General features: G+C 44.5%; 2 protein-coding genes across 2 annotated transcripts in view; one reads left to right on the top strand and one right to left on the bottom strand.

Annotated features, from left to right (window-relative positions):
- Positions 1 to 22,917, top strand: part of acmsd (aminocarboxymuconate semialdehyde decarboxylase) — a 41,322-nt gene that overhangs the window by 5,885 nt on the left and 12,520 nt on the right. The window lies entirely within an intron of this gene.
- tmem163a (transmembrane protein 163a) overlaps positions 1 to 22,917 on the bottom strand; it is a 55,501-nt gene that overhangs the window by 28,629 nt on the left and 3,955 nt on the right. The window contains exon 2 of the mRNA XM_034561494.1: positions 20,777 to 20,896. Within this exon, the coding sequence (XP_034417385.1) occupies positions 20,777 to 20,896 (120 nt within the window). The remainder of the gene's footprint in view (positions 1 to 20,776; positions 20,897 to 22,917) is intronic.

Here is a 22,917-nt window from a genome sequence, read left to right as displayed (position 1 = left end):
TCTCTAAATGGAGGGGAATTGTGCCTTGCAGCTTGATAAAACACATAGAGCACAGAGAGACAAAAAAGGATAAAATGCATAAAACATGAATACAAGTGACAACAAGAAAGCAAGAGTGTGTTTAGCCATTGAGGAAAACATGATCAGCCGACAGTGGTGACGTGGGAAACTAATCAACCGCTAAGTGCTCCATCATGAGAATGTCAGAAATTACAATTGATGACAATATGGGATGGAAAATAAAACCTAATGATCTGCACAGTGTTTCAGAAGATGACCAGCGATATTATCAGGGCTTATTAGTCTTGGGATGCAACTGACAGCCTGCACATTGAGTTCTAGCAGTGGATTTGGTACAAGTCCAAGTACAATTACAATACCAAATCAATGGAATGCCCCTTTATTTATTCATCATTCACCAGCAGACTTGTGTGACACAGTGCGATTAATTGAGCTGCTATGAATATTTAATGACATTCACAAGGTTGTTAGGTTGTTCCTCTCATGTATACTGTAGCTCACGCGCAAACCGCAATCGAGTGATGATACAAGATGAATATCAGGAAAACCTCACTCGTATCTCGTCAAATACAAACTGTGTCCTCGGTCTCTGATAGTGGGATCAGAAATTGGGTGCGTCTATATGAGGCGCACCAAATTTCAACTGGATCCAATGTAAGGCCAACCGCGTCGATGTTAGATGGTCAGAGAAACTGGCCTAGTATAAAGAGCAAGAAAGTCAAAGTATTGCGGGTGGAGTTGGAGGGGAGGATTGATTGGTCAAACAACCACGGGACTTTCAGCCAGCAGACCGCTGTTTGTGTGAAACCAAGTACAATTCAACTTATTTACAGTAGTTTGGTGTCCTGAGTTACGTAGCATACTTATTTTACGCAACTTATATAGTTATTTGAACCAAAACCACAATTCTTCAACTAGTTTTGTTGCATAAGTGAACTTAAGCGGCAGCCATATTGTGTGTGCAAACAAAATAAAAATAACACCAGGAAGTTTTCTCTTCATCAATTCTGTTTCAGCAGAGATGAACATCTGAGCTGCAGAGAGCTGTTTATACTAGCTGTGAAACGCTACACCTCAACTCGGGAGAGGTAGAACATTACAACCACACTGTGTGACTAACTAGAAATATCCCAGACACACACACACACACACACACGTTCCCAGTGCCTCACAAGCCGACATTCTCTTCTGACGTTTACATTTGATCACACCTTCACTTCTCTGGCTCATCAGTGAGGAGTAAATATAGTCGAGTGCTGCTGACTGATAGAGGATGTGTGAGGCTGCTGAGAGAGGCTGTCCTATACTTATGCTGCAGATGGAGAGTTTCTGACAGCCAAGCAAATACAGAGATAAAACAACCTTGTACCTTCTGATAAAAAATGCCTACACATACAGTAGTTCCCTGACCGCGAGGTGAAGTGTGTGCAAGAGAAGTACTTCACAAAAAAATCACATACTTGCAATGATTTCATAAAAAAAATAAAAAACAGTCAGCATCATTTCTGAACACCATGCTTTCATACCTTCCATCCAACAGACTAACAAAGGTCCTCAGCTGGAATAAAACTCATTTTAAAACTTGGTTGTATTGTATCAGCCCTGCAGGGGTTTTAAAACAATTGCTCTTGAGAAGGGGATCAATAGGGTAGCAACATGCAGCAGGCAACTTTGGGTTGCTGCATTATCTGTCGCAGCACTAAATGTTGCAACACATAACCTCCTGAAGTTTTAAGAATCAGTACCCAGACATAATATCAAAGACAAAACCAAATATCAACACAAATGTTCTATGAAGGGAAAATGTGGCGATGGAAAAAAAAATATATTCTTGCAACGGGTTAGCCATCATTGAGCTCATATTGCTTAGATGGGGTTGCTTTATTTCAACGAATGGGTTTGGATTTTTAGTTTAATGTGTGCAAAAAAGATGTTACGGTTGTATTAATAAAACATAATAATAATTAAAGCTGCGAGCAGCAATGAACGGGTCCTCGCTCACCGGCGCCGGTCGGGGGTGCCGGCGGGACGCCGACCCGCTCGGACCCTAATTAATAAACAAGAGCCAAAATATGGGACATCAAAGAGGATGAGCTTTGTCTGTTCCAGCCTCACCTCCTGATTCAAACCACTAAAATATCTTCAACAAGCATACTGTTCTCTTAGTATTAAAGTGGCAACAGATAATAACCAATCTAAATGCCAATGGTGTTATCATTTGAAAGCTATTACATTGTGCAATAATTTACTTCATAATGATAAGAGTTAACCCTCTCCTGAAGAAACCCACCCTCAACTTGTCCGAAGTCAACAACTACAGACCTGTCTCTCTTATTCCTTTTCTTTCCAAAACTCTAAAGCGAGCTATCTTTAACCAAGTGTCCTCGTATTTCCACAGTAACAACCTTCTTGACCCTCACCAGTCTGGATTCAAGGCCGGCTACTCAACAGAGACTGCCCTCCTTGCTGTCTCTGAGCAACTTCACACTGCTAAAGCAGTCTCTTTCTCATCTGTCCTTATCCATCTAGACTGTAGTGTCACGGGCTGTCGCTAGGACAGGCTAGCCTGGGGCGGTGCAAAGAGAGAGATGAACACAGGCACGTCCGAGGGTATTTAACAAAAAGTCCAGGTTTATTTCCCATCCCACCAGCAAGGTAACATCCAAAAACAACAAAGTATCAAAAAAAAAGTCCAGTTAGATAACACAAAACATCCCGGAGGAGAAAGTGGTTAATTAACCAAACAAAAACTCAATCCTGGTGAATCCCGGCTACGAGGTCCTCTCCCTTGTTGTCCTCTTCCAGGTGCTCGTGGGTTCACCTTCCGCTCTTCTTTCTCCTTCCCAGGTGCTCTCCCTTAAGTCTCCCAGCCCTGCCTCAATCAGGTGCCTTAAGCAGCTGCAGCTGGGTGAGCGGTGAGGCAGGCTGGGAGATGTAGTTTTTGCACTGGTGGCCACTCTGTAGCGCCCCTCCACTACCTGTCCCCTTGTGATGCCACATATCCCTCTCCCCGGGCCTGACGTCCTCGGCAGGGTGAATGAGCACCAGAAGGCATCACGGCGGGACAGGGCATCTGCGTTGCCATGGCGTCGCCCTGGCCTGTGAATGACAGAGAAGTTAAACGGCTGGAGGCTTAAAAACCACCTAGTCACCCTGCTGTTTGTTTCCTTATTTTTTGCCATCCATTGCAAAGGTGAATGATCTGTTACCAGAGTGAGCCTCCTTCCAAGCAGGTAATATTTGAGGGTTTCCAGGGCCCATTTCAACGCTAGGCACTCTTTCTCCACTGTGGCATAGTTCTTCTCCCTTGGCAGCAACTTCCGGCTCAAATACAGAACGGGGTGTTCCTCACCTTCCTTCATCTGGGCTAAGACAGCACCCAGGCCCATCTCAGAAGCATCTGCCTGGACCACGAACTCCTTGCTAAAGTCGGGGGCCATCAGGACTGGTTTCGAACACAAGGCCCTCTTCAGGTCGTTAAAGGCCTCTTCTGCCGCCGGGCACCATGTCACCATACGGGAATGTTTCTTGGTCGTCAGTTCGGTGAGAGGGGCCGCTATCACAGAGAAATCCGGGATAAAACATCTGTAATATTTGGCCAGGCCCAAGAAGGATCTCACCTGTTTTTTGGTCAACGGCTTTGGCCAGTCTTGGATGGCAGCGAGTTTCGCATCCTGGGGTTTCACAAGGCCCCACCCGATGGTGTACCCCAAGTAGTTGGTCTCCCCAAACGCCAGCCTACACTTTTTGGGGTTGGCGGTCAAGCCTGCCTGTCGGAGGGAGTCGAGGACCTTCTGAACCCGTGGTAGGTGGCTCTCCCAGTCTGGGCTCTGAATTACCACATCATCCAGATAGGCCGCTGCATATTCTCGATGGGGTTTCAGTACTTGGTCGATCAGGCGCTGGAAGGTGGCGGGGGCTCCAAACAGGCCAAAAGGCATCATCCGGTACTGCCAGAGGCCTCCCGGGGTGGCAAAGGCTGTCTTCTCCTTCGACCCTGGAGACAATGGAACCTGCCAATAACCTTTGGTGAGATCCAGGGTGGTTAGGAAACGTGCCTGGCCCAGGCTTTCAATTAGCTCATCGACACGAGGCATGGGATATGCATCAAATTCAGAAATGTCGTTTACTTTTCTGAAATCATTACAGAACCGGGCTGTTCCGTCCGGTTTGTCAGCCAGGACGATGGGGCTTGACCAGGCACTCTTGGATTCCTCAATCACGTTCAACGCCAGCATCTTCCTTACCTCCTCGTTAATCAGCTTCTTGCGGGCCTCCGGCACCCGATATGGCTTTTGGTTCACCGTTTTTCCCGGCTGGGTGCGTACTTCATGTTCCACCAGGTGGGTGTAGCCTGGGAGGGATGAAAATACCTCCTGATTTCCTTCTACCAGCTCCTTTGCCTGCTGCCGCTGGTGCGGAGAGAGGTCCGGGCCTAACTGCACCTCGTCCCGGGCGGGTTCTCTCGACTCTCTGGGGGGAAGGCCATTGAACAACACCTCTCGCTCATGCCATTTCTTTAGGAGGTTAATATGGTAGATTTGCTCACCTTTCCTCTTCCCTGTTTGTCGTACTTTGTAATTGACTCCCCCAACCTTTTCAATTACTTCAAAGGGCCCCTGCCAAGTAGCCAAGAACTTACATTCCACAGTGGGGACAAGAACTAGGACTCTGTCTCCTGGGTTGAATTCCCTGGGTTGTGCTGCTCGGTTATAGGTGGCCCTTTGATCCCTCTGAGCCTTCTCCATGTGTTCCTTCACAATGGGGAACACAGCTGCCATCCGGTCCCGCATCGCCCCCACGTGTTCAATCATGGTACGATGGGGACAGGGTTGCTCCTCCCACGTCTCCTTGGCGATGTCCAGAAGGCCCCTGGGTTTGTGAGAATACAACAGGTCAGAGGGTGAGAAGCCAGTGGAAGCCTGAGGCACCTCTCTTACCGCAAACAGAAGGTAGGGTAACAGCTGGTCCCAGTTTCTTCCGTCTTTGTCAATGGCCTTCCTCAGCATGGCTTTGAGGGTCTTGTTGAACCTCTCCACTAGCCCATCTGTCTGGGGGTGGTAGACCGAGGTTCTCACCTGTTTCACGTGTAACAGCGCACACAACTCCTTGGTGACCCTCGACATAAAGGGGGTCCCCTGGTCGGTAAGAATCTCCTTTGGAATCCCCACGCGGCTGCTGAAGAGGAACAGTTCTTTTGCTATTTGTTTAGCATTGGCCTTTATTAAAGGGACGGCTTCTGGATAACGGGTGGCGTAGTCCACTATGACCAAGATGTACTGGTGCCCCCGGACACTTTTGGGCAGGGGACCCACAATATCCATGCCTACTCGTTCAAAGGGGGTTTCTATAATAGGCAAAGGGATAAGGGGGTTCCGGTACGTCGGTTTCGGAGCGGTGACCTGACAATCTGGGCAGCTGCGGCAGTAGTTCTCTATCTCCTTGTGGACTCCGGGCCAAAAAAACCTCTGTAACACCCTCTCTTTAGTCTTCTCTACGCCCAAGTGCGCTCCCAGCAAGTGAGTGTGGGCCAACTGCAGAACTGTGGAGCGGTGAGGCCGGGGCACAAGTGGTTGCTCAACGATTTGGTCCTTACTTCTTGTTACCTGATACAAGAGGCCATTTTTCACTGAAAAATGAGGGTAGGAAGGGGTCAACCGGGTTCCCACCAACGTTCCCTCTAGGACCTGGACGTTTCTTAAGGCATTACCCAGAGTCAGGTCCTGCAACTGTGCGGTTCCATACTGACCTTTAAGGGGCAGTGTTTCTCAAGGGCCATCAGTGTCCTCCTCACTTGGCCCAGGTTGGGGCTCAGCGTCATCAGACTCAGCTCCACTAGAAGCTTCTGCCAAGGCTTGGACTGACACTAGAGGGGACAAGCATGGTTTGGCAACGTTAACCCAGGTTTTACTCAATTGTGGATGGTTCGACTTACGTTTGCGGGGCTCCCGGCTAAGCTTCTTTAGGGCTTCCCTCCACAGCATCCGGAAAGCTGGGAAGTCACGCCCGATCAGGACTGGGACCGGGAGGTCCCGGATTACTCCCACCTCGACATTAAACGTGCCCTTAGTTGTGGTCAGTTTCACTACGGTGGTTGGATACTCTCGGGTATCTCCGTGGACACAAACCACCGGGACGGGATCGCCTTGAGCCGGGGACGTTGCCTCCAAAACTGCCTCCTGGACTAGGGTCCGAGCACTTCCTGAATCGAGCAAGGCTTCTAGGTCCCGTCGATTCACCTTTACGGGGCACGTTGGTCGCCGGTCCCTACTTTCGCCTAGGAGGGCAGCAAAGTGGACATGGGGGCCGCTGGCGGATTCCGCTGTGGGCATGGGCTCGTCTAGCCTTTCACACTGCCAGGAGATGTGGCCGAATATGCCACAGCGATAGCACTGGCGGGGCTCTGGGTTCCGGAACGCTCGTGGCTGTCCAGGTGAACTACCGCCTCTGCTGGGTGGGTCCGAGTGAGGGTTGGCCAGGGCCGGACCTCTTTGGCGACGCACACTTGGCCGGGCCGGGACAGAAGCCACCGGCGCTTCACAGGGTGATCGGAGCATGTCCGAGGCCGCCTGGAACTGTTCTACGGCTTCTACCAACCCTGTGGCCGTTGTTAACTTTTGGTGGCCAATTATTTTTTTTGCCTCGTATGGTAGACCCCGTAGATACTTGTCCATAACCAGGGTTTCTATCATGTCTGCCGGGCTGTGTTTGTCCGGTTCCAACCACCTTTTCGCCACTCGTATCAACTCGTGCATTTGGGACCGGGCGTCTCTCCGCTTAGGAAAGTCCAGTTATGAAACCGTTGGGCCATGCTAAATTTGGTGAGCCCCTGGCGACTCAAAATCTCCCCCTTTAACTGGTCGTAGTCGTGGGCAATATCAGCCTCTACATCTCGAAATGCTTTAAGGGCCTCACCGGATAGGAAAGGCGCCAGAAGTCCAACCCACTGTCTCTTTGGCCACCCTTCTCGAGTCGCCGTAGCTTCAAAGGCATGAAGGTAAGCTTCCACATCGTCGGTCACGCCACGTTTAGGGATGTAATCAGCAGCCCTGGGCTTCGACTCTGGCCTCTGCCCGAGCTCCTGCTCCTTCAGTTCATTAGCCCTGATTTGCTGTGCCAACAGGGCACCGCTGATTTCCTGCTGCGCCCTTTGGCTCTCCAACAGCATCTGCATCAGGGGCTCCATTTTGGATTGGTGGCCTGGGGTTTGAAGTTCTGAAAAAAGTTGGGACAAGTCGTCAATATCTCCTCTCTCAATCATCCGCACTTTGGCCCCAGTGCCCGCATTCTCCACCACCTGTAGTGTCACGGGCTGTCGCTAGGACAGGCTAGCCTGGGGTGGTGCAAAGAGAGAGATGAACACAGGCACGTCCGAGGGTATTTAACAAAAAGTCCAGGTTTATTTCCCATCCCACCAGCAAGGTAACATCCAAAAACAACAAAGTATCAAAAAAAAGGTCCAGTTAGATAACACAAAACATCCCGGAGGAGAAAGTGGTTAATTAACCAAACAAAAACTCAATCCTGGTGAATCCCGGCTACGAGGTCCTCTCCCTTGTTGTCCTCTTCCAGGTGCTCGTGGGTTCACCTTCCGCTCTTCTTTCTCCTTCCCAGGTGCTCTCCCTTAAGTCTCCCAGCCCTGCCTCAATCAGGTGTCTTAAGCAGCTGCAGCTGGGTGAGCGGTGAGACAGGCTGGGAGATGTAGTTTTTGCACTGGTGGCCACTCTGTAGCGCCCCTCCACTACCTGTCCCCTTGTGATGCCACAAGACCTTTCTGTGGCATTTGACACAGTGAACCACCAGATCCTTATTTCCTCCCTCCAGGACCTGGGTATCTCAGGCACCGCGCTCTCCCTTTTCTCATCCTACCTCAACAACCGCACTTATCGGGTAACTTGGAGAGGATCTGTGTCTGAACCTCTCACTACTGGGGTCCCTCGAGGCTCAGTCCTGGGTCCCCTTCTCTTCTCTCTGTACACTAATTATCTTGGCTCTGTCATTCTCTCGCATGGCTTTTCCTACCATAGCTATGCTGATGACACCCAATTGATCCTCTCGTTTCCCAAATCTGAAACACAGGTAGCAGCACGAATCTCTGCCTGCTGATTGACATCTCTCAGTGGATGTCTGCACATCACCTGCAAATCCACCCTGACAAAACTGAACTACTTTTCCTTTCAGGGAAAGGCTCTCCCACCCACGACCTGACCACCAACGACCTGAGTACCACTTTCAACAACTCTGTGTTAGCCCCGACTTCCGTGCCAGGAACCTCAATGTGACACTCGACAGTCTACTCTCCCTGACTGAATGGTGGAACGAGCTCCCCACTGACATCAGGACAGCAGAGAGTCTCTACATCTTCTGCTGGAAACTAAAAACACATCTTTTCTGACTATACCTTGAATAACACTTGAATGGCACTTACTTATGGTATTATGGTATTTTTGTAGTTTGCCATCAAGTCACTCTGGGCCATTAGGCACACCAAAGCCATGAAGCAGCAATGTCTGTGACATTTGTGACCACCTGTCGCAAACTACAGGTGGGATCAGACAGTTAATGTAATGGGAAACCTGAACAGAAATCCATTCAGCATGAGTACAAGGATGAGCAGCGATGCTGAGAAGGTCAGAATTACCACATGGACAAAGCCTGAATCCCAATGTAACCAAAATACCCAAGAGTCTAATTACAAAATGACAGAATGTTTTTCTTCTTTTTTTTTTACTCGTCTCTAGTCATCACTAAACAATTTCACATGAAAAACAGCCAGATGGAATATTTCAGCGGGACTAGCACGAACAAGTGCCGGCTTTAAGAAGTAGGTCTTGGGTCAGAGGGAAAAATCCTTGGTGTCCATGCTGTTAGCTTCATTAGCTAGCGGCATGTTGCACAACCAGTACATGTGTCACTACGTGTGCCGGTTCCAGCTTTAATCATTTATTCAGTTGAATTACATGGTGTGATGAGAGAAGCTGTGTAACTAACCGTACATGGCCAAATGGTATCCCATGAACATCAAGGGTTCACAGCACAAATGGATGCAAACACACACACACACACACACACACACACTAGTTCAAAGGCTTTGCAGCCCAACATAATTCCCATACCATTTACAGACCTCCACAGAAAGAGAACTGGTGCAAAGTGAGTCATCTCTGCTTTGATAATGTAAAACTCTTCTGTTTTATATCCATCCCAGTTTAGAATCGACAGAGGGTTTGATAACTGAATGCCCTGAATGCCTGTTCAGATTTGTAGGCGTGTTAACTTTCTCTTTAGTCACATATGTGCTCCTTTAAATCCTAAATGACATAAATTCTGAGTGTTTATTTTTATTAAGCATGGTCTTCTTGTGTCTTTTTTTTATTTGACAACCCAAAATAAATTTATAATCCTGATATAATGTTGTATATCTAAGAAATTATTGTTTTGGCATATGTTAACAAACACCGGAGTCGTATCAGCATAAGTATAGAACATTTTCAAATGTTACACAGCCTTACAACTACTGTAGTCCTGGTCTAGATTTAGCTCTGTAACACGCCTTTAAATGGTGAACTCACTCACAAAGTTGGAGATGGTCGACCTCCCTCATAGGCCTCAGGATTTAAATGCATGCATGCTATGTTGTATGGGAAGTATGATATAGTATATATAATATAACAGAAAAAACTGAATGTGGGTCTGGCCTAGCCATAATCCACTACAGGATGTGGAGGAATGACCAAGCCCAAAGGTCTTTACACAGGGGTGGGGGTGACGAATAAATAAAAACGAAAAAAACAGAAATACTCGCCAGCAAATATTATGTCTATATTTTTTACTCTGATAGGTAAGAACAGAAGGAGTTTTTGATTTAAATGAATAATAAAGTTTGCCATTCTGGTTCAAACTATCCATACTAGCCTCCGCAACTCAACCCGTTACCCACAACGTGATTGGTTGATGCCTCAGAAAATCCACCTTGTTCTGAAAAGAATATATACAGTATGTTGTGAAACAAGTTAGAGAAAATATATTGACCTGCAAACTAATTGCACACACACAAAAACCACCCTCATTGTGTAAAACAGCCTTACTAGAGAAGAAGAAAGATGGCTGTTTGGAGAACATTAAGGCTTTGATTCATAACTCTGACATTATCCTCAGCATTATAATGACTTCATAGACATACAGAACAAGGGCCTGAGCACAAACACTAACACATACCCAGTGTTGTACACATCTATATATATATGCTGTAGATCCATGCCACAGTCACTAAACACAGTGGACACTTGAGTCACTAATGATTAAGATTAGCGTGCCTTGAATTCAATAAATCCAGTGTTGCAGATATAAATTACATTAGCTTTTAAATGCGGGTCACCCGATCTAAATGTCTGCAATTCTCGTGATGACATAACAAATGTATTAATATTTTCAATCTGTGCCGTGCAAGGGCGGCATAAATATGCGTGGATGCTTTGTGTGAGCATGCGTGACGATTTGTCTGTTTCCTCGTGGTGCTGAAGGTGGGGTGGGGGGGTGACTGCAGCATCTGGTGTGAGAAACCGAGAACACTGAAGACCACACTGCTGCGCTCGGAGTAGCTTCGCAGAGTGTGAATAGCAAGGGGATCCGTTGACTGTGACAGTGTGGTTCTTCTGCAGAAAGCCATGCAGTTATAATGCGGCATCACCGCATAGATAGCAGCCACGCTATTAAAAGTGACTCGAACACCCAAATTCATTAACATCTACAACAGTTTGTCATAACTGTACTGTAGTAAAGTTTGTACAACAAAAAAAACCTTTAGAATGAATCACGAAATAAACGAGTAAAATATGCAAAAGCCTACCTAATCCTTTATCCAGGAGCTGAACAAATTGGTGACAAAGACACACTTAAGTAATGGTGAGTGTATTTCTGGTTAGCATATTACCGGGACTCTGGTGCGGTGGAGTTATCGGGAATTAGAGAAAGTGAGGACCGGAACAAACATAGTTGCAGCAAAACGATGATTAACGTAGCTTTCACAACTGGAGTTTGGTTCAGTTGGTCCAAACCGAGGGTAAAACGAGATGAACCAAGAAGACTAAACGGTATGTGATATGGACATGAAAGCTCTCAGTGTTAAGGTGTTGTGGTGAAAACTATTCAAGTGTTAAATAGATGTTTGTCCGGAAAGACCCCGGATACCTAGCTTGAATCCGGGGGCGTCTGGTCACCGTACATGCGACACATACGGCGGTCTCCGAGGTGATAGTCCTGTGTTTGTTTGACCCATCCACTATTTCCATCCACCCATCCGCTACTTTCTCGCTCTTTTACTCCTTATAATACCACAGAACTTTCGCTATACTACATCACGCAAAAAACGTCCACATTCAGCATATCCGTGGTTTTGAAGAAACTTAAATCCTTTTTCCTGCCGACTGGGCTGTCTCCGATGACGTGAAGTGCTCACAAAGAAATAATGGATTATGAGCCTTATTAGTCGACACTAAAACTAATGATGATCAAAGTCTGTTTGTACTGGAATTTACAAGAATATTACAAAATCATAAAAATCAGCAGATGACTTCATAAGTAGTTTAGCTAACGAATTCATAGAAAGGCCACATATTATAACCATGAGACTAACTGGACCAGGGGTGGCTCAAAAAATGGATCAACTTTTTCAATATGAAGGTCTTACAGTACAAAATATATTTTGTAATAAACAGAATGCCAGTGATGTGCCTTTGCTTATGTCACTGCCATCACGGAGAGTGAATGGCAAATACAGTCCCGTCACATGTCAAATCATGGGTTGTAAGAGACAGCATTGTCCCCCTGAGCACACAATGAGCAAAGAATGAGACATTTAACCACTTAAGATTAACATACCAGTCAACAGCCTGTGTGGCCCCAGTCAGCTTCAGTCTGCTAAGTGACGTGGGGTAGACACTGAACACTGAGCAGGTATGTAGCGTATTAGGAGACACTCAAAAGAGTTATCTATGAGGAGGATATCTGTGATTTGCCATACCTACAGTACGCCTGTGATTCCTGTTTAGAAAGCAGGGAGTCAGTGATGATTACCCACTGCAAATTCCTAGGTCATCTGATAATAGTAATCCAGTTTGAATAGACATCTTTTAAAGTGATAATGACTTTCCCTTTCTGCAGCTGGCAGATAATAACACCTTTCTATATGTTAGAATTACAAGTAATTCAGCATAGTTGAGGAAGTTGAGGAACTTGCTGCATGACTCTTGGGATTTTCAGGTTGTATCCACACAGTTAATGCACCTATTGTATATATATATATATATGTACCCGGCTATATGGGCTGTAGCTGCTGCGTTAGTGGGCCAATCACACTTTGCGTTAAATTGAAGAAAGCTTCCCGTGATCGATTGCGAGCAAACCAAACACATTTTCAATTCTAGAGTCACAAAAGAATCAATTGCAGCCATCGTTTGGAAGGAAAGGTTGTTATGCTGGATTAGAAGTCCACTTCCTTAAATCCGTTTAAACATAAACGTGTGAATGAATTTGCAGGAAAGCGAAAGGAAGTGAAAGTGAAAAGGAAGGTCACAAGTTATGGCATTGCCTTCATCCTTGAAGCACCTTCAAGTAGTACCATCAACGTTTATGTGCCATAGTAAGCGGATTAACGTCTGCATTGCATTTAACATTTATTTTTCTGGAGGTGGTGGTTGTATAATTGGCCCAAGCAAATGTAAATTTGATCTGGGATGTCTTTTTAAAAACGAGAAAAGCTATTGACAAAAAATCTGTAAAGGACCCCGCTAGTCTTTCTAAAAACCTGTTATGATGGTAAAGGAATAGGCAGCTCCAGCAGACACGGAATAGAATATAACCTCTGGACAAGCGGCGTCAGGAAAAGAGTCATGAAAGTGGTCCTCATGTGAACCCTCGCTTCTAAACAAGGAAGGTAAGACACAACTGTGTTCCATTGAAAGTTGAAGTGGCATATGTTGAAATTTGGCAAGTATGCCACGGGTGCACTAATTTCTGTGCCTCAGGAATGGATCGAGAATACTGAAGTAAACAAACACTTAATTATGGAGAAGATGATGTCTGAAGGGGGAACTCAGTGTACTGCTTGTTCTTTCCCAACACATATGCATACAAAAACTCATTTACACAAACACACACACACACACCTTGAATGCTTGCAGTAAAAAATAATCATGGTTTGGTTTAAAATAAGTATGTTTGTTACTTTATTTATGTTGTTGACAAAAATTCAAATAAGTGAATGTGGACTTTTGATGCGGTGTCCTGGGTGAAAGTCCTATGTTTGTTTGATCCACCCATCCTGACATTCCATACGCGGATTTCTGCAGGCGGACTTGTGAATCGCCAAAAAGCGTACGTAGCCCGGGAGAAAATATGCTTTCCTCAAAACCTAAATTGACAATGCAGTTTTGTAATTTTTAGGAGACCAAGCTGAAATACAAGTATGAGAGTAAAGTTCAGATGATCAGCACCTGATTAAAGGCTGGTCGTTCCTATGGGGGCCTTTGCTATATGTCCACCGCTATGTATTTGTGTGGCAATAGCAGGTAGTACACGTCTGCATGTACTTTTTACAACGATTACAAATGCAACAGTAAGTTACTACGGTCTGACAGAAAGAAAGAGAGGCATGCTTTACCAGCCATAACTGATCTATAAGTGACAGGATCATAAAGTTCTTATAAAATACTTTGGGTATTTTGGAAATTACCAACAGCGTGCCATGTAAACGCTGCTGATTGCAGCGAAACCACGATCACACATAATGACCATTTGGTCCGGGGGATTAAGTCTTATCCGATTACTAGAATCTGACTGTAATTACAGAAAAGATACACACCTGCACAGCCACATATAAATAGAAACTGGGGCAGGTGAAAGCACCGAAACATCATTAACTAACCTATTACATGTACGGCAATGGGAACGCAGGCAAAGTAAAAGGCAAAAAAAAAGCTTAAAGCTTTGTTAAAATGATTGCAGACAAACAACGAGCAGTAAATTATTTGGATTTGTAATTCAAACGCCACATAGCCTGGCAGCTTCCCCGTTGACAACTTGGTGTTTACCAGTAAAAATAGACTGCACAGGGACGGGAGGGAAAACAGATGAATAAATGATTGTGTTTTCTACCCCGAGACAGACTGTAGGTGGGTTTGGGTGTATGATTAAAGCGGAGGGAGTGAGGGAAGGATGGAGAGTGACGACAAAAGAAGGAGGAGGTTTTGGGTGGAGAGGAAGAAAGGTGGGAAAAGGAGTGTGACTGAGAGGTTGGGAAGATGGAATTGGAGCAAGAGAGGGAGGGGGATATTGGTACGACTGTTTTTCTGCAGTGACCGCCCAGATATGATGAATGGCCTGCAGGTACCACATGCAGCTGAACACAAACATCTCTATTGTGTACCCTCGGCCTTCTGTGATTCATCATTTGCTTCGGTCGTTTTGTTTGTGGTTTATTTTTCAGATCCAGCAAATGAGATAGTGGAAGCTGCAAAGGAGTCAGCATATGCATCTCTAATGTCCACAAATTAATCCTGATAATGTTAAATCACTTTAATGCAGCGTTAGCATACATAATTATTATCATGTGTTCTGTCGCGGTTACGGACATCTTCTGTCTCAGTTCCAAATATTGTTCATTCTTGCCCAGCACAGTCTTACCTTATTCATGGTGTAAAACTATCACATCACCCTGAAAAAGTCACATTTTATACAAAGGACAAGTCTAGCATTTTTGTCTTATTGTCAATAAATCCCAAATAAAGAAAACCAACAATCCATTATACTGTCCCTCAGTATTTCCTTCAGTAGCCTCAAGCTTATTTGTTTCTTCTGGAGACGTTACTCTTCTATAATGAGTCCCCACGTTTAAAGTTTAATTATTCCTTATTAGAAGGAGGAAAAACAGCTGAACACAGTAGGGTTTTAGCTAACGTTACTCACAAAGGAGTAAATAGTGGATTTCTTGGGGACTATTTTCACCCACGGATTGAAACATATTGGTAGCGCCGGAGAGTGCATGGTGACGAACGGTGCACCCAAATGGTGTGGCTCATTGATGGAATAAGCTACTTCAGACCCTGGATACACAGATAGTATTTGTTAAAGGGGCCGACTCATTGTTGGTTTTGGACTTGTTGGCTTTCTATGGGCAACATCTATGAAGCAATTCTGCTCTGTTGTGCATATAAGCTGCCACATATGAATTACATGACATCAGAGTAAGGTGGGCTCTGGAAAATAAATCGAAGCACTTAGTCAATTACAACCAACAGCAGAGATGTTTCCGCCTTCGCCGATAGTTCACTGAGGAAACAGGTAGCTAACGCCACGACTTAAAAGGTGCCCTGTGGAGGTCCCTTTAAGCAAACAAAGTTTCTCCTTGTATTGATATTTGCTCACAAAATCCCACAGTGTGCATCCTTGAGGTCTGATACATGTTCAGCGCATAAAACCTCTGGAAAAATGGTTTTCTTTAAATCCTCCGCTGCCTTTGTTGACATTTCTTGGCAAACAAGGGCATTATTGTGCCCCTCTTACCACGCGTCAAACTTTGAACTCACTCCCTGGCCCCGGCTCCTTCCGTCTGCAGCTACAAAGTCTCGGCCCAGATAGATATCCATGAATTGGTGGTTTATTTATAACTGTGTATTTATGTATCTGGGTTGCATCACAGCAATTACAGCTCTACTGCGGATACACAAGAGGGCAAACAAGAAGGAGGAGAAAAAGAGAGGAGTTTCTTGGCCCAGGGGTTTCTTGGTTTCTCTCTTGTCCGACCGTGTCTTAGAGTTTCAGTGCTTCATAATTTCTCTTCCATCAGGCCTTATTTCCATCCATCTAACTCCCTCTATAACGTTCTCTATATTCTGTCAATAAGTCAGTCCTTTTTGCTTTCTTCCTCTTTCATGCTCTGGTTCTAGTATCTTTTATTACCACACTGCAAGACTGTGTTCCCCGAGTTGCCGTCCGGCTGCACTCTACTTCTTGTTCCTTCTTTCTTGGCCATGCTCCCTCCCATTAGCTCCCTCCCTTTTTTACTCCCGCCCCATCTCGTTGCTAAAACACAGAATGCTTGTTGGCAGTGCCACTGATTGACCGTGTGGCAACCTATTAGTCCACATGCTAGCTCCTAGAGCCTGAAAACCAACCATGCGTGTCGTCTGTCCCCCACTCTGAATATGGAACAGCTCTTCCTGTGGGCCCCTTAGCAAGCACAATACAAATGGATGACATAAACACAATTCTGAAAAACCCACTATATACCTGATAATGAAACAGTATCTATTCAGCTACTTACAAGCCTTGGGTTAGGATTTCTAATGAGAAGGTGTTTTCATAGTTCAGTTGTCTCACATAGCCAGAACTATCCCCACATTGCTGACGAAAGGAAAGGTCTGGCTCCACATAATATGGTATAGGGGGAAAAAAACGCTCTGCCTTGTGTGTATTTGTTTTTAAAAACCAATCACAATTGTCTTGGGCGGGGCTAAGCAGAGGACACAGCGACGGTGCCCTTGCAAAAATGTGCAGATAGCAGAAGGGTCAACTTTAAAATCAACAGCGTCATTATTAGACCAACTGGCGTAGTATTCAGTGGCTGAAGTGCAATAAATAAGATCTTTGCTTTGTGCCATTTGTATTTTATAGCCTGGCCCTTTGCCACCAAAAGTCTGATTGGCTGGAAGGTAGTAGTCTGTAGTAGTTCCACATGCAACGTTTAGTAATCGGTCAATATTCCCTATGCTTCACACCATGTTAATAATTAACAGCTCTCAACTCACAGCAACTCACTGTTTAAGGATGGTTAAAAAATACCCAAACTTAAAGTTACCCTGTGGAGTATTTTTACCACTTGCGCTGTGTAGCAATGGTTTTATGATTATTATGTTTTCACGCGCGTGAGCAGGGCGGTGACTTGCTTGATATCCCTGACAATCCTGATCCACTATTCCATTGACCGACAGGTGGTGGTAGCACAAATGCAGTATAGGAGAATGCCAGATCTAAAAAAAAACCAGCTGCATTGAATATTTGGGACTAGCGTTTGTCTTCTCAGACTCGTATTTACATAAAAACACAGAAATAAGCATACGTGGGAGGGTGCTAGTGTCTGCTGCTGCTGCGTCTCTTTGTTGTTCTTTTCTTTCTTTTTTTTACTCTCATTTGAGTTCAGAACAAACGGAAATAGTTGTCATTTTATGTGTTCCTTTATATAATATCTTTATTTGGAACAAAAGCTCAACTTGAAAAGCGTAAAGTGTCAAGATCCGTGTTTGTGTGTGCTCACCAGACCAATAAATACATCAAGGAAATGCGACGTCGTTTTCATAACCAACGTATAAGCGGAGCCTCAGCTCACTCTCGGAGCCTGATGTGTCCGATAAAGCCTCGCACACTTGTGCCACTTTCAAAAGGTGAGTGACTGTGGCCAAGGGAGGACAAAAGACAGCTCCTCCAGAAAAGGTTGCGAGCTGAAGACATTCAAGGGGAGTGGAAAGGGATCGGCCTTGAACCCTCATCCCTTCTAAATGTTAAAGTACTGCGAAAAGGTCACAGAAGAGCAGAGGCTGTTTGTAGTTTTCCTTAGAGACGGAAATAAAGGGATATAGAGAAGACGAAAGAGGGGAAAAGAGAAAAAGCTTTTACCCTGCTTTACTAAAACATTTCCACCAGAGGAATACTCAATAATAAAAAAAAGATGTACAAGACACACTGGTCGGCTTTAGATAATCCAACCATCTTGTATCTTTGCCCGCATAGAGTACAGTGGATCTAGTTCTAGACATATATAGGACAACATAAAGGGGGGCAAAGACGGAGGGATATGGTGAGACAGTACATACAGAGGAGGTAAGGGAAGATGGTAAGGAAACAAGTTGACGGGAGGAAGAGAAACTAGGGCACAAGAGGGAGGAAACAGCACGCTACTGTTCCTTAAAGTTGAGCCATCACAACCACTAACTCCCCAACGCCGCCTGCCAGGACTCATCCCGCCTCGTCCCCCCGGTGCCGTCGCACCTTTCAGAGCTTCACTCCACACCTCCGTATCCATCTGTCTCACGCGATGCTCCCTTTCACTAAGCTTTCTCCTCTTCAGCGCGCAGCCTCTTTTTTCTTTCTAAACCCCTCTCTCCACGTCCATGTGCAGAAGACGGAAGCGCCGCATTCATTTATTCATTTCCTGACACGGTGCAGCCGACGCTTCCACTGGAGGCTGCAGTTGTGACTGGAGCTGGTCTACACAACCCTGCACCCTTGTTCTTACCCTTTTTCTTTTTATCTCCTAGCCGGGGGCTTTCTCCCTCGCTCTCATGGGTTCACATTTGTGTGGGTCATCATCCGTCTAAGTTCACACACACACAAAAAACATTCACCATGTTCCTACTTTGCAAAGTCTGTGTCCATGCCTCCTTGCAATGGTATTGCTGGAGGAGAATGACAAATATGCCAATAATAATTGTGGCGGTCTTCATATTACAGTTTCACCTAAGTTTCATATCAAGAACCGAAAAAAAAAAGCTTTATCGTCACAACTATTTCTGATCTTGATTTGTTGGACTTCTTGGAAGCCATGGGAACAATCTGTGAACACAAAAACAAATGACTCACTTCTACTTTGAAGTTGATATGGCGAACTATCAGAAGAACACTTTCATTCATTTGGAGGCTTTTTTTCCCCGCCGTCAGACTTTTTTCATTTTTTTGTTCAGTTTTGTGTCTCTGCTAACTTCTAAGAAAAATGTCTCTTTAGCTGCTTCTCCACTATGTTCACCATTTGCTTACTTTATTTTTGGCAAGTTTACATAGCGGGTTTTTAGAGTGTCTGCTTGCAGCAGCCAAAAAGAGACTCTATCAGAGCCATGAGAGTGAAATGAAACATGAAATATGGAAATATGATCATTTTCCTGTTAAGAACTTGCATTTTGGGATTCTACTATAACATGTTTACATGTTTTAATAAATACAAAAGGTACATTAGTTTTCTTATACCGTCTGTCTGAATATACCTGTATTCACCTCTGAAACGCTCCGTTTTAGCGCCTGTGACATAGTTGAACTTTAAAATATGTTTTCCTTTATGGTTTTGTCAATGTATTATATTACATGGACATCTTTGTCAAATTAAACTGGGCTAAACTGGCTTTGTCTAAATGTGTGAATCAATGCAGCTGCATTGCTTTAAAAAAAAAAAAACTGCCTAGTCAGCACATCAAGGATTATAAATCTGAATAGATTGGGACACATCGTGACTTGAAACTGATGCTTAGCCGGGATGACAAAGCAACCGTGTGGCACACCGTGGACATCCTCTACATCATAAGACAACGTAACGCGTGAAACTGTTGCCACATGGTTTCACAACATCGGAGGTGTCACTGGGGCATAAGTTCTCTCCATATTTGTGAATATGAGCTCCTCTCTCTCACAGCCAGGAACCAGAGGAGGAACGTGACTCAAACGTGTAATGTCATCAAGTATAAAGTGTCCGGATGCTCCAAAAGACAATGAATGGGAGGCTGATTTCTTTCATTCTATTGTCGTGTTCCTCCAGTGTCATATCGAACATCTCTCCCAATACATTGTCTATGAAACAGCTCCAGAATTCATACTTGATGACATCACACATTTGAGTTTTAGCACTCTAGGTTTTTTAGATTTGGTACGAATTTATGAACTTGTCTGAAACCGACAGGGATAACATGTATGAATTTTGAAAATGGTTGTAGTTCCCCTCTAATACATAATGCAATATTGACAACTGTATATTCCCATATCTTTGCCCTTTTTCTGTGAATCCCCACGAACTTGAGATTGTCTCGTATAATAAATGTACCTTCAGGGAATCAGTCTTATTGCCACATAAAAGCCTGGAAAGTACAGCATGTGCATTGGTCAGGATGGAAGTATGAACACTTTAGGAATGGATCCATCACCTTCTAGAGCGGGGAGAATCTTTGGAGGCGGGCGAATTGACTGCACCTGAAAGGGCAGGCCCAAGGCAGCAGCACATTGAGAGGTTTATTGTTGGTCTGCAGTTTGCTGTTGTAAATGTGATTAAAGCTTCTACCTCGCACAGTAAACAGTGCAATCTGACAGCATCTCTTGTTGTTCTGTGCCACTTTTTGGACACAAAATATGCCTCTTTCACGCCACTTCGCTTGTGTTAAGTGTTATATATTGCTAAAATTGTTTTGCAATGGCTCCATCAAACACAACAGGGGGAACCAACAGTGCTTCGTTGTATCTCACATTGTAAGGCATAAATAGCATGAACCCCGCTCCACCAGAGAGACCAGTCGCTGTGCTAATGTGTCTACACGTCCCATATTCTCTGCTTTCACAATTAATGATTCACCCGTTTGCTTTTTTGGACAGTTAACCATCATCATATTTTATCTTAACACCTTCCAACGAAGCTCAACGTGTTTCCTTTCAAATTTAGGGCTAGTTAGGGTTTACTTTGATCAAATGTAAAAAAAAAAAAATAATCAAAAGTAGCACTTGTGATCTTTTTTTCCTTTGTAAAACAATGTAACTCAGACCATGTGCATTTCTTCCAACAGAGGTGTGTAAAACTGCGTTTGGCAACATCTCCCCTCAGTCAACAGGGAAGTGAGAAATAAACTGCCACCGTCAGTCTTGTTACTACACACGACACACTGTTCACAAGTTACTCTAAAGCACTCCAGCCCAAGTTGCATGCCTGTAAATGAGTATTTGAAATGCTTACTGAAGGCTGCCACCGCCAGTATGAGCGTCACCACGATGGAGAACCAGGAGACCCAGAGTACCTTCTTCCTGTAGCTCTGGGCCTCGTGGGGCTTCAGGCGCATGCTGCTCTCGAGGAGACCTGCAGTGAGACAAACAACTTGTGTTAAAAAGACAATTCCTTCATCCCGTGCATTTTGTAATGTTTCTTTCATGCGCTGTTTCAATGTGTGTTTTGAGGACCCTGGTCACACTGCATGTTACAGGTCATGGGAGCATTGTTTAGGGACTGACCTCCGCAGGGTTAAACAAAATCCAAGAGCAGCCACGTTACACCTGTATCAATCCACCATGCTGAGCACTCACAGTTACATAGACGTGGACTGTATAAAGTAGTCCATCAAACTACTTTATCTCACTGGTGAAGAAATCTTCAACGCAGATAAGGAGTTATTTCAGAAAGAGAGCTATTATACAAGATTGTGCACAGAAACGTTACATGCCTTTACTTTTTTTATTTTGAAAAAACATATTCTTGTTTATATATTGCAGACATCTCCACTCTCTGTCTCCAATGTGACACAAAGTGCGTTATTTTTTCTTAAATTAAATATTCAATTATAAATATAAATATTTTTCAGGAAACCCTTTAAGAATTTAAGGAGAATAATGGTATTGGTCAAGTTTGTTGTGCATGCCTTCTGTTAGGAGTCCCAAGCTTCGCTGAGTTTAGAGATTTAACAGTATATTGTGAAATTAATTTTTCATAGACTCGAGAAAGCTCCTCCAGAGCCACAAAAGACTTTGTGCTCCCTGTGACTTGAGAACTGACCTTAACACAAGTGGAGTTTCCCCTTAAAATTACTGTGAATATTGTTCACAGTAATTATTGTTGGGCCCACTAGCACGGTAGAACCAGAACCAGGACTGCATGGAGCAAACTGTCAGAGCCCTGCTGCAGTAAAATGAGTGATCTGGTGCTCCGAAACTCAACAAAAAAGTTCCTTGTGGTCGCTTGAGATCGCAGACAGATAGTTACTATAATAATCCCGCAGGGGGGAATTGTTTTGCTCCAACAGCATTTATACAAACGTTTATACATAAGTTTGGAGAAATTACTCACATTTCAATGGGATGTTTTCACAGCATCCTTATTGTTGGAGAAAAGCTTGTTGCTGGGGCAGTACCTGTTAGCACCGTAATGTACTTGTTAAGTACACTTTGTAGCCCAACCATCCGTGTCGCAAAAAACTATCTTGTATAAAACAATAATTTGACAATAATATAAACTAACAATCATACATTTATTCATCTTTGCATTTCTCCGGGATGACCGGTTCACCAGACATGCAGTCCTTGCTGTTGTTAACTCCCACTGTTTCTCCAGTGTGGGTGTAGAGCGAGGGAGAGTGTCCAGAGGGACCTGGACCTGGGACTGGCTTCACACCAGTGAGTGCTGCCAACTGCTTTTGATGGACAGCCAAGCAATGTACTGACCTCAGTCTAGTCGAGACAATTTGTACCTAGAACTGTTTGTATAAGTGCATATATTAAAGTAAAAAGGTATGTGCAATGTATTGTACATGTGGTGTGTGTGTGTGTGTGTGTGTGTTTGTGTGTGTGTGTGTGTGTGTGTGTGTGTGTGTGTGTGTGTGTGAGGGAGAGTGAGTCACATGGAGCAACATTTAGAGCCACCACAATTACACACTTCCAATCATGAGATCATCTCTGTTCATTTGTTCCTTAAAAAGCACCCAGGCTGAACAAAAAGTTTGTTTTTGTTGGTTGGATGCATCGGATCCATTGGACACGTGTCTTATAACATCATGACTGGACACGCGCTGATAACAATATTAGTGAGTGTTTTTCTCTGGACGTTAGCATTGTTTTCGGCCCGGATACGGTCGGATCATAAGTGGAGCTTAAGTGGGTGGAATATTCCAACAAACACTCATCAGGGGTTGTTCACAATGATGATCTATGCATCATGCTGTTCAGGATGACCTTTTTGTGTCTGGCTGCAGAGACAAAAACTCAGGTCATAAAACTGCACAATAGAAGCTAGGAAAGGTTATACCATGGTGTCATGCTTACATTGTAGAACAGAAATGTAAGCATGACACCATGTGTGTGTGTGTGTGTGGGTGGGTGTGTGGGTAGCAG

Source organism: Cyclopterus lumpus, chromosome 21, assembly GCF_009769545.1.
Source record: "Cyclopterus lumpus isolate fCycLum1 chromosome 21, fCycLum1.pri, whole genome shotgun sequence".
Taxonomy (NCBI): Eukaryota; Metazoa; Chordata; class Actinopteri; order Perciformes; family Cyclopteridae; genus Cyclopterus; species Cyclopterus lumpus.
Note: the sequence above shows the minus strand (reverse complement) of the source record. Positions and strands in the feature narration are given on the sequence as shown.